The sequence below is a fragment of the Armigeres subalbatus genome, chromosome 2, assembly GCF_024139115.2.
Source record: "Armigeres subalbatus isolate Guangzhou_Male chromosome 2, GZ_Asu_2, whole genome shotgun sequence".
NCBI classification, from domain to species: domain Eukaryota; kingdom Metazoa; phylum Arthropoda; class Insecta; order Diptera; family Culicidae; genus Armigeres; species Armigeres subalbatus.
This window is the reverse complement of record NC_085140.1, coordinates 138,638,505-138,651,414: the sequence shown is the minus strand read 5'-3', so window position 1 is coordinate 138,651,414 and position 12,910 is coordinate 138,638,505. Positions and strand designations below refer to the sequence as shown.

The window sequence follows — 12,910 nt, the reverse complement described above, 5'->3', positions numbered from 1 at the left end:
TCTTTGAATCTTCATTTTCATCTCCAGGTAATGATAAAAACGAAATGAAACATAATATATATGTTTGATAAATATTGAAAATCATCCACGATACATCAATTTAAGGAGTATATTCTTACAGCAAAATCAAATTAACGTAATCTGGAAGTATAGAATCCGATGATTTTCATGCAATTTGTAATAATGTATCCTAATATTTTACTTAAACAAATCACAAAGAGCATTCACTTTATTGAAATTAAAAAAATCTAAAAGCGTGGCAGCTGTATTTTATTATGCTAATGTGACTCTTTTGATATGCCAGTACCCATTTCTGTACCATTTATGAATGTCAAAAAGTCAATCAAACATTGAATGTGATATTATGAAAATTTACCAATGGGAGGTTTATATTATGCTTTAAACGATTTCCAAAAATACACATACCCATAAAAAGAACATGAATAAATACAAAATAATTAAATAAAATTATACTTGGCCAATCAAATCAAGTCAAATCCGGGTCAATATGACCCGAACACCGTAGTGTGAGTTTTTTGGAGCCCTACAGGGACGTCGTGAAAAGTATGTCAATGTTCTGAAACATAGTTTTCCACCTAATAGGAACCCGAGCAGCAGAGGGAGGACATCAAGGAAGGAGCGCCAAACAGAGCTCTGGTCCCCACAAGTCCCTATCTCACGCTTCCACGGGTCGTCCGATGACAAAAGACCGCCAGCTAAGGGTTGCGTACTTAGCTGGTAGTGCAGCCTGGGCACTGTTGTCCTTCTGACATCAGCTAGAGTGAGAAGGTACGCCTCGAGCGTCTGTTCACCAGGAGGTGCGGCTCAAACAGCGTCTGCCTGGTACCCAGCGGTTAATTAACGAAATGCTGTATCGCGTCAGCTATACCTAAGGTGGCAGCCCCATCATCGCGATGTAGGTAACGCGACCCCGGTAAGGTAGCTTACTGAAGCCTCTCATATACCATGAAAAATGGAGATAGAAGAAAAAGAGAACGTTATTTTTGGCAACCGACCCGGCAACGAAATAAGGACTATGATTGGAAACTCGGTACCTGGAATGTCAGGACCCTAAATGAACCTGGACGAGTGAGCCTTCTGGCTCGTGAACTGCAGAAGGTTGGAGTGAACGTGGCTGCTAGAAGAAGAAGTCCGATGGCCTAGATCCGGAGAACGTGAATTCCGAGCCGTGGACCCCACGACCAATACTGCATTCAAGTATAACATCTATCACAGTGGCGGTGAAAAGGCAAAGCATGGAATTGGTTTCGTAGTGATGGGCAAGCAGATGAAGCGAGTGATGCGGTGGAAACCCATTGGCGAACGAATCTGTGTGTTGAGGATACGGGGCAAATTCTTCAATTACAGCCTAATCAACGTTTACGCACCGACAAACGATAAATCCGACGACGTGAAGGACACGTTTTATAAATGTCTTTATAAAGCCTATGGAGAATGCCCAAAGCATGACGTGAAAATTGTTATCGGAGACGCTAACGCTCAGGTCGGTAGAGAGGACTTTTTCCGTCCCATAATCGGTAGGGAGAGCCTTCACTCCGCTACCAATGACAACGGCCTACGGCTAGTAAATTTTGCTGCTGCCAGAGGGATGGCCATCAGTAGCACCTACTTTGCACGAAAGAACATCCGAAAGCACACCTGGAGACACCCAAATGGTGAAACTTGCAACCAGATAGACCATGTTCTGGTGGATGGGCGCCATTTCTCGGATGTTATCGATGTGCGGACATTCAGAGGTCCGAACATTGACTCTGATCACTACCTCGTTGTCAGTAAAATTCGATCACGGTTGTCAACTGTATCGAACGAAAGATCACAGCGAACGATGCGTTACAATATCCAGCGATTGTCGGCGGAATGAGTATCGGTTGAGTACCGCCAGAAGCTCGACGAACGGATAAGTGCAATCAACGTTAGTGACAACATCAACGATCTGTGGGAGTCGATCCATGGAGCGGTGAGCACAACAGCACGAGAAGTGGTAGGCACTGCACAGAGGCGACTCAGGACGGGTTGGTTCGATGTGGAGTGGCAGAGAGTGACAGACGAGAAGAACGTTGCCAGAAGCCGGATGTTGGTGTCAGGTACCCGATCGAATAGAGATCGGTACAAGGAAGCAAGAGCAGCCGAAAAACGAACCCACCGCAGGAAGAAAAAAGAGTACGAAGAACAAGTGATTAGTGAGGCGCAGGAAAAAATGGAGCAGAACGATATGCGGAGGTTTTATGAGTCTGTCAATGGCGTGCGGAGAAAGACAGCGCCATCTCCCGTCATGTGCAACGACCAACAAGGGAATTTGCTGACAGATAAAACTGAAGTGGCTGCCAGGTGGAAGCAACACTTCGAGACTTTGTTGAATGGAGGAAGTGACGGTGCATCGGTGAACAGAATAAATATTAGCGACGATGGACAAGCTGTGGAGTCGCCTACACTAGATGAGGTTAAAAAAAGCTGTCAAAGAGCTGAAAAACAATAAGGCTGCGGGGAAGGACCAGCTCCCGGCTGAACTTCTCAAACATGGCAATGAGCAGCTTTATGAAATTCTGCACCATATTATGTCGAAAATATGGGAAGACTAGGAAATGCCTGCTAGCTGGTTGGACGGCCTCATTTGCCCTCTCTTTAAGAAAGGGCACATACTGGAGTGCGCCAATTACTGAGGAATAACACTCCTTAATTCGGCGTACAAAATTATGTCCCGTATTCTGTTCAACAGATTGAGACCGCTTGAAGAGTCCTTCGTCGGCGAATACCAAGCAGGTTTTCGTGAGGGCCGATCAACGACGGATCAAATGTTTACCCTGAGACAAATCCTTGATAAATTCCGGGAGTACAACTTGCAGACACATCATCTGTTTATTGATTTCAAGGCGGCGTACGATTCAGTGAAACGGAATGAATTATGGCAAATTATGCTTGAACATGGTTTTCCGGCGAAACTGATACGGCTGATTCGTATAACGTTGGACGGATCGAAATCAAGTGTAAGGGTTGCGGATGAAATATCGACGTCATTTGTTACCTTAGATGGATTAAAGCAGGGTGATGCACTCTCGAACCTACTGTTCAATATAGCGCTCGAGGGAGCGATTAGGAGAGCTGGTGTGCAAAGAAGCGGTACCATTATCACAAAATCGCATATGCTCCGCATGATATCGATATTATCGGAATTGATCGCCGTGCCGTGGAAGAGGCTTTTGCACCTTTTAAGAGGGAGACAGCGAGGATTGGACTCACGATCAATACCAGCAAAACGAAGTACATGGTCGCTGGCAATCAACGTGGGTTCATTAGTGGTGGTGGTAGCGAAATAGTGCTGGATGGTGAAAAATTTGAAGTGGTAGAAGAATTTGTGTATCTTGGAACATTAGTGACGTGCGATAATGATGTTACCCGCGAGGTGAAAAGGCGTATTGCAGCTGCAAATAGGGCTTATTACGGACTTCGTAACCAGATTATGTCCCGTAGTCTGTAAACGAAAACAAAACTCGCGCTGTATACTACTCTGATTCTTCCGGTGGCTTTATACGGCCATGAGACATGGACGTTAAAGAAGGCTGATCGGAGAGCTCTCGGAGTGTTTGAGCGTAAGGTGCTGCGGACAATACTTGGCGGTAAACAGGAGAACGGTATCTGGCGGCGTCGCATGAATCACGAATTGTACCAGGTGTATAAAGCGCTGGATATTATTAAGCTTATACAACACGGCAGACTACGGTGGGCTGGTCACGTTGTTCGTATGCCGGAAGAACGTCAAGCGAAGATAATATGTAGTAGAGAACCCGGAAGAGGCCGCAGGCTTCGTGGAAGGGATGGCTTTTTGCAGTTGAAGAGGACCTGAGGGCGCTCAATGTTCAGGGCGACTGGAAGCGATTGGCCCAGGATCGAGTCCAGTGGAGAAGGATACTCCATTCGGCGTAGGTTCATCGAAGAGCTGTAGCCCATCAAGTATCAAGTATACTTATTCAACGCGGCGTACCGAGTTTCGACCGATTATTGGAAAGTTCAACGTTTACCGGCTGATAAATAAAAAGGGTCTATGACTAATTGATTCCGTCGCTTCCAAGAAAACGGCAATTCGCAGCACCTACTTCCAACACAGCCTTCTGCATCGGTACACCTGTAGATCACCAATGCAGACGAAATCACAAATCGACTACGTTTTGATTGGTGGATGTCACTTCTCCGACATTATCTACGTCCGGACATATCGTGGCGCTGACATCGACTCTGAACGCTATCTGGTGATGGTTAAACTGCGCCAAAAACTATCCGTCATTAAAAATGTTCGGTACCGACATCCGCCGCGGTACCACCTAGAGTTACTGAAGCAACCTGATGTCGTCACTACTGTGTACGTGCAGCATCTGCAGCTGGAAAAGGGTGAGCTCGATGGGGCCCCTCTTGATGGATGCTGGAGTACAGTTAAAGCAGCCAATAACGACGCAGCGGAGAACAACGTCGGGTATGTGGGACGAAGTCGATGGAACGATTGGTTCGACGAAAAGTGCAGACAGATTCTGGAGGAGAAGAAAGCAGCGCGGGCAGTCGCACTGCATCAAGAGACCCGGTAGAACGTGGAACGCTATAGACAGCAGACCCACCTTTTCAGGAGAAGAAACGCCGCCTGGAAGAAGCGGAGTGCGAGGAGGTGGACTAAAGAAGTTTTGTTCTAGCGTATTTTTAGTATAGATCCTCTAGACAAATGACCTTTATGTAGTGATTTATTATTTGAACTGACAACCTTATTTATTCTGCAGGGCGGTTTGTATGTTTTGACCTTCCTAAAGATTTTTTTATCGGCCACGCAAAATTTGAAAAAAAAAATTATAGCAATGACCAAATGCTTTCGGTTGTTCACAGCTCAAAGCCATAAATATGCTTAGTGATCTGTACTGATGAAAATGTCAACATTTCATCAAAGTTTTAGTATATTTAGACTTAAAGTTATTGCCTCAATACGTTAGTCACCCATACAAAAATTTGGGGAACAAATTCAAAAAAATATAAATCTGTTCTAAGGCTTCTAATTTTTTGTAGATTTGATAAATGCTTGACAGGAAAAAATATTTATTGCGTGGATATCATGGAAAAGGGATCAAGTCTCCCCAAATTTTAAAATTGCATGTGCTGTCGAATTCAATAACAAAAATCGCTTATGTATACGCACAGCAATTCGAATATTCCGTGTATTTTGAAGGTAAAATATCAAAAAAATCTGAGGGCACCTTTCTTATTTTATCAAAGCAAGTTCTTGGAGAGGGATCAATTTCTCCCGTAAATTTTAAAAGTCGATTTTTGACAGCACTCCAAAAAATCGGTTGTATATCAATAACAATAATTAAGGACTGTCATACATCAGTAAAGTTAAATACTATATTTCTCAGAGGGTCTGTGTGGAAATCGCGTGCGTTTATTTATTTTTGGCTGTGATACATCGAAAATCAGAAAAGAGGATCAAGTCTCCCCCGTCTCCCCTATTTTTGTCGATTTGGGAATCGAGCGCGACAGGGCCCGCCTGGCAGCAACAACTTCTGCTGGAAAATACTAAATTGATGTCGATTTTTTTTAGTCGATGGCGTAACTAGTTGGCGATGTGTTAATCATAGGGGATCGGTACTCTTCTTTAGCAGTTTATCGATCGGTGTTAGTGTTGTCAATTCGTTTCTCCGTACGTTCCTTTTCCTCTTGTTGATGAATGCTTGTATATTGTCCTCTCCTTATATCCGTTGATCTTCGCTGTTTCCAAAATATTCCTTCGTTTCGTCTGCAACCTGTGGATCATATGATGAAATGCTGGCATTTTATGGCTCTCATGGTGTCGGTGGGCTTTCTGTGAATCTTGAAGTCTAATGTTTCATTTGTTCCCTTGATGATCAGAAGATCCAAGAAAGGTTATTTACCTTCCTTTTCATCTTCGTGGGTGAATAGGATGTTCTTATGCATATTAATTATCATCGCTTCAAAAAGCCTTCGTAGATACTCCGGGTAATGATGTTTAAAATATCGTCGACGTATCTCCACCATTTCTCTGTAGGTTGTTCTCCAAAATAGTAGAATAAGTTATTGTATCCGGATAGTACTTCGCCTGGTATAAATAGTGTAAGCTGTGACCATTTTTAAGTAGAGTCAAGTACGAGACACTGAGGACGTATCTGTTAAAATTACAATCAAATTATGGAAATTAATGAGATAGTTCGAACTCATCTTATGATAAGTCATATTTTTTACTGGATCGAAAACCTTTCTGTGTATATACGCTGGATATCTTGCTGGATTTTTATCCATTCATCCTTTTACTCATATGGGAAATATGTGTGAGAGTAGGCTGTATTGCTGATACTCCTGCGACCCAGGAGGCTGATTGTAGATCCTCGATTCCACAGAAAGAAGACTTTTATTTCTACCGAAAGTGACGGAAATGTCCCAGGGGTAGATGGTTTTAACCGTCCCCATTTTTTAATCTCCCAGATTCATTATTTCCCCGAAAACTTATTTTTCTGCTCGAATCAAAAATTTAAAAATCAAATAAATCTTCGGGATTTCACTGTCAATAACAACAAAAAGCTTGCCGATGTCAAATTCAAAGAGTTTAAAATAAAAATCAAAATAAATACAGTCAACTCTCTACATCCCGATGCTCTATATACAGATATCTCTCCCTTTGTCGATGATTTTCTTGGTCTCTTAAATCTTTATACATTTCGGCTTTCTACATATCGATAATTTCCCTATCTCGATATTTCTCTATCTCGGTGTCCTATGGCCATATTTTGTTCAGGATTCTCTCTCCCTATGTCGATACAGTAAAATATGTAGGCTACTAGATCATCTTTGGACAATAGCAAACTAGGATAGGATGTGCCAATTAGTCATTAAAAATCGTACCGATTTTCTGTCAAAATCGTACCGGTTGCTGATTGGGCGAAAATGACAATCTGTAACGGTGTCTAATATTTTGCGTGAATATTCTTACATTAATTTTTACGTTCCAGTTAATAAATAATTAATTAAACTAGTTTAGATAAATTGATACTTAATATTTCGCGAACCATTTACACAACTGCCACTTGCCATAAAGTTGTGTAATAAAAAAACTGCCATTTTTAATATGCTTTTTAGGATAAAAGTTTAGAACTAAAGTAGATTAAATATTAATGAGTCCTGAGAGAAATTATTTAGCTTCAAAGTAATACTATAAAACTCGTCTAAAAATAATATGAATGTATTAGTAAATTTCAATTATTCTAAAGCTATGACTACCCAAATTTGAGGAACTAATATGTGCTTCTGAAACTGCTCTGCCATTTCTATTTTAACTTGGCTGAAGAGTAGAAGCCAGTTTCAGTGCGATAGCTATTTTTTAAAAAGTTTCTCTAAGGTGTGTATTAAAAAGTGAAGTTACATAAAGTACAACTTGTAGTGCAGTGATGAAAACTTAATATACATTCTTATTTCTATTTTCTTAAAATTATTTAAATAGTTCGAGTACGTTTAATTTCGCACTTTTGAGGCGAACGCTCTACTCTCGAGCAATTTATTTTAGTACTTAAAGGTAATTATCCATTGAATTCATTTATTTAATTATTACACACCTAACCAAGATTCATGTCGGACAGCAGCGTCCGAACGACGCTTTTGTACGGGTTTTCTTTTTCCCATTCCCGCCGGACACGTCTCGACCACGCGGTGTAAAACCATCCGTGCGGGCCCGCCATTACGGTAGCCAAACGAGAAGTGAGGCCTTCCGACCTACCGAGAATCTCCGAAGGAAAGTATCCCCTAGTCCCGGTGGTTGTGTAGTCCTGCAGGCGAAGGCCAGTTGGAGACCCGTGACGCTTCCCGAGGAGAGGAGACGGCAGAGTATCGGACCATCAGCCACTGCCCCTTCTCGCAACTCTAAATCGGCCATCAACGCACGTGTGCCCATTCCGGCGATGCATCTGCCGAAGAGCTCGAGTGTTCCGTCGCACCATTGATCGGACACCCCCTGTAGCTGGCACCGTCGTTATCATCGCTCGATGACGACACAGCCCTGTCGGTATACCAGCCGCCAGCATAAACCCTGATCAGGTATGTCGCAAATCATGGCCATGTAACACACACAACAACACTCACACTCTCACTGCACGCGAAAATGAATCTTGAAAAAAACATAATACATAAATGAATTCAATATAAATTTCTCTTGCGTTCATTCATTTATCTCGCTAAGCCCTGTGGTTTATTAGTCTGCCCGGGAATGTGCTGAGTTTTCGTTTCTTGCGCTACAGATAGAGTACGTTTTGCCTACGTTCACTTTACTGCTTCGGTGCGTTCACCTCAGGAAACTTCACCTCTGAATTTTCGTTGTCTAGCTTTGGAACCGTTCTAAAACCCCTTTTAGATTGCGCTCATGCTTCCTAAAGCTAAGTCGGGCAACTTATTATAACACGACCAGTGGTCTCTCAACGTTGAGAGTGGCGCATAAGTCACTGAGTTTGCGGCAATTCATTCAGAGCTTTGACGAACGGTTACAAATCGATTACTTCGATCGGTGGTATCACATTTTCAAAAGGGTAGTTTGTTGTTAACTTGGCCGTGTTGCCGTGGCCGACTGCAAATGATGCATGTATGATTCTCAAGGGTTATGCTTATTTAAAACTCTCGATTAGAAGCATTATTAACCAACTTTTTACCCATTTCACTGTAAAACTCATATAATTCCATGTAAAAACTTTTTTTTTTCATAGTACGTAACATCTTTTATTACGAATAATGAAAGAAATGAACGAGAAAAGATTATTTTTTTACAAGTATTATTTGGCGGATTTCGCCAAAAAAAAAAATCGGAAGCACTGGCCACCACCTCGTCGAAGCAATCGACTGAGGAAACAACAAGGCAGTCGCAATTCAATTATCACATCCTATCCTAGATAGCAAACACATAAAAAACAAGATTTGACATTTGTTGTCGTTTTTCATAGCAACGAGCTTTTCTCGATCTAGTAGTCATTTCAATTTTCCTTCCATTCCTCGTTCTCTTCTTATCTCGATGATCCGTTCAATATCGAGATGAAAAGAGGTGACTGTATTGGGCCTATTAAATAATTGTTCGTTTATAAAAAAACATCTAATGCTAGATTGCATTCGTTCTGTAAATTAAAACAAAATGAAGGGTTTGTCAATTTTCTATAGTAAATCAAAAATTTGTCAGAAAATAAGGCTAAAACAATTACTAAATGTTTTTGTCATAACATAATTTTCCATGTACGAAAAAGCAAGTAATTTTGCATGGTCAAATTTATATTTAAAAAAAATCGTCAAAAGATAGCAATTTTTCATAGAAAAATTCTAATTTTCACGATAAATTAAGTCAAGCAACAATAAAGAATTCTCAAGATAAATAGTGTTTCACATGAAAATTGTTTGTTTGTTTGTTTGTGTATTTACGACACGTTACACCAGAAGGGTGCATTCGTGTCGGAAATACACATGAAAATTAAAATGTATGGTAAAAATTCTATAAGAAATTATGAAAAGGCTAGAATATAGAGCACATTGTACATAAACATTTTTCTAAGGAAAGAAGTTTGTGGAAAATTTTGAAATTATTGATTGCTCATTTTGACTTATTTACTATTTTTTCCTCTGCAATTTCGGTACTAATGCTTCATTATTTTTGAACAATTTCCATTTTTGGTTATGGAAGTTTTCAGTTATTTTTTAAATTTCATATTTAGGAATTGTAACCACTTGTAACTTGTAACCACTAACCACAAGCCGTTTTCTGGCAATTTTTAAATTTTCTTTGAAAAAAAAACTGATCTGTAACGGAGCGTGCCTATTTCAGTCGACATCAGCCCTCCTTCCTAACCGTCAACTGTGGCACCTTGTCGATAAACATTCCAACCAGCAACCGAGTCACCGTGTTCGGCATCAGCCTAAAATAAAAGATCACAATCAGTGTGCTGCTACAATTAAACTGTCATTTATCTATTGCAACGTACGCATAGAGCTTGATCATGATCTGCATGTACAGGGGCGAAGTAATGACTTCGCATCGGTTTCGTAAAACGGCTTCAATTGCAACATCTGCTACCTCATCCGGTGTGTGAATCGGCACCCGACATCTGGAATAATAAACATTTTTTTTATTTGGTGAGTTGATTGCTTGAATTATGACTGCAATAATAGTTTTAACTTTCAGTTCGGAGCAAACAATTACCCAAGCTGTACGAGATACTCCATAAACTCCTTCCTGGTAGCCACAAATCCTGGGTATACACAGGTGACGAATATATCGTTGGCGTAACCGTTCATGTAGAACTCTTCGTTGAGACCTTCCATGAGGCCACGAACTCCGAATTTTGTAGCGCTGTAGCATACTGTCCGACCGAATGGAACTATGCCTGGTTAAATGACAGAGAAAAATACTGTTCAAATTGTTAAGAAAATTATTTTTCAGCTTTTTAGTGGAATGTCTTCACTTGTCATAAGACGAGTTTGTACAATCCCATTCAATTCCACCACTTAATTGTACCTTGACAGATACGTATTTCGACCTCAACAGTAAGGTCGTCTCGTACTAGTCGAGTCAAGTACGAGACACTGAAGACGACCTTACTGTTGAGGTCGAAATACGTATCTGTCAAGGTACAATTAAGTGGTGGAATTAAATGGAATTGTACAAACTCGTCTTATGACAAATGACTGTTCAAATGTTTTACTTGTAATTTTTTAAATCTGTTTTACCGAACGTAGATGAAACTGCGACGATATGTCCCCGGCGGCGTTCCATCATACCATCCTTGAAGGCACGGATCGCCTAAAAACAAAATAAAAAGTTTTGGAGGTAGAATAATGTTAACCATTTTATACAGAATAGAATAACAACTGATTACTCAAAGAAATCCTGCCAGGATATTTTGTTTTTATTTTTTCAAATTTGAGCTAGAGCTTTCGGCTATTTATACTGCCTTATACGCATATTTTATCATGTTAGGGATTCCTATGTATGTATATGGGTCAGTACTGCATATAACGGTAGTACTGCTCTTCACTTCATTCATGCGATAAGTCAAATATTAATAATGCATATTTATTTAAATATATTTTCAACCTCTTTGTCAGCGTCAAGGTTAATCGATTCAAACCAAATAAGCATACATTCAGATTTTCAATTCAGTTACAGAACTGTAACTCACCCAAATGTGCGAAGTAAAGTTCACATCAACGATTCGTTGAACATCCTGTGTAGTTCCTTCCGACAGTGACAGCATAGCCAGCAGTCCGGCGTTGTTCACCAAAATATCCACCGGGCCTAACGCTGCTTCCACCTCAATCTTTAGCTGCTCAATGGACCGTTGATCTCCAACGTCAACCTTGAACGCTGCCGATTTGAGCCCAAGTTCACGAATTTCTGCCGCCGTTCGCTGAGCACCGATTAAATCGATATCCGCGACCGCGACCTTACAACCTTCTCTGGCCAATCGAAGACACAGCGCTTTTCCGAGCCCATTTCCGCCACCGGTCACCAATGCGATCTGTCCCTTGATAGATTTTTTCTTGCCGAACAGTAACTTGTACCACTCTAAAACTAATGTGGGAACAAACATCACTATCACTTTTATCATTTGGACAACAATATCTCCCAATTTTTGAGGGTGATTTTTAGGTTTGGACGCAGGGACGTATTCACCATCCTTGTGCTTGAAATACTGCTCTTGGTGGGCCATGTGGAAGAATGTGACGCGATGTGATCCAAAAGACAGTTCCTTGTAAACTGAAGCTAATGGCTTCTTCAAGTAAGCTGAAAAATTGAAGAACGATCGATGACAAGCGTATCTTTTGATACTCTACAGATAGCTTGATACCAGGCGGCGCAACGATGGGTAAAAAAGGTAACCACAAGAGCGGAACGTGAAACAAATTGCGATGAGATTTAATAAACATTTCATCATTTGCGCCACGGTCTAGACGAATCAGTGGGTGTTATTAGGCGGAATTCATCGCAACACTTATGGGGCCTGGTACCAAACAGATATATGTACCAGTATTTTGAGCATAACTTATTTGTTCAGATGTGGTAATGGCGAGTACAATATGTGTACTACATAACCAGGAAATCAACAGCCTTTCCCGTCTGAAATGGTTCACAATCGTGTCCACGGATTTACTTCCGTGGCTTCAAATTGCCATTATTACTAATTGGCTAACAAGAACTGATAAGGACTTGAATATGGCTAAATGTTCAAGAGAAAAAAATATAACTAAAAAACAAACATTTATTATTTAAACATAACACTTCTGAATATATTTAAGATTCGATATTGAATGTTGTTTATATTTTTTGGCTTTTCATATCTCTTTGCCTTCAACCACTGTACTTACCATTCATAGTGATCATCATAAATATTAATTACGTTAAAGGTCGTATGCGCGGTGTATATGTGTACGAGTGATTTGGTAATATTTCAACTGCTTACAACTGGTGAAGTAGCAATAAGATACGCACGGAAGTAGGGTGAAACAGTCAAAACAGTCGACCATTACTAATGGACAGGGGAAAAACTTACAGCGTATAAGTGTATAACAAACATTGCAATGTATTGGTAAGAAACAGAATTTTAAATAAGAAAATATTGGAAAAATATTAAAAATTTAAATTTACTTCTTTTCTACAATCCAATGGTTGAAATTCGGTTTGTCGGTTAGCAGACTCGGTATTCGGTTAGCAGACTCGCAGTCGAAAATCGTCTTTAAAAACCTTCACATGCCAAATTCGGTTCCTTTTGCTTAATTTGTTCTCGAATTATGCAGAAATTTGTATTTTATTTGTATGAGATCCCCCTTCTAGAGCGGGGAGGGGTCTTGGATCATCGTAGAAACATTTCTTGTTTTTGAGAAC

The 12,910-nt window shown here is 40.5% G+C and overlaps 2 protein-coding genes across 2 annotated transcripts in view; one reads left to right on the top strand and one right to left on the bottom strand.

Moving 5' to 3' along the window:
• Nucleotides 1-12,910, top strand: part of LOC134210913 (basement membrane proteoglycan) — a 654,698-nt gene that overhangs the window by 417,577 nt on the left and 224,211 nt on the right. The window lies entirely within an intron of this gene.
• LOC134210918 (uncharacterized oxidoreductase YoxD-like) lies at nucleotides 8,265-11,755 on the bottom strand. Its single transcript, XM_062687357.1, has 5 exons — nucleotides 11,208-11,755; nucleotides 10,756-10,828; nucleotides 10,229-10,412; nucleotides 10,011-10,133; nucleotides 8,265-9,944 (listed from the first exon to the last, which is right to left on the bottom strand). Exons 1-5 carry the CDS (start codon nucleotides 11,736-11,738, stop codon nucleotides 9,860-9,862), a joined length of 996 nt encoding a protein of 331 aa, XP_062543341.1. The 5' UTR covers nucleotides 11,739-11,755; the 3' UTR covers nucleotides 8,265-9,859.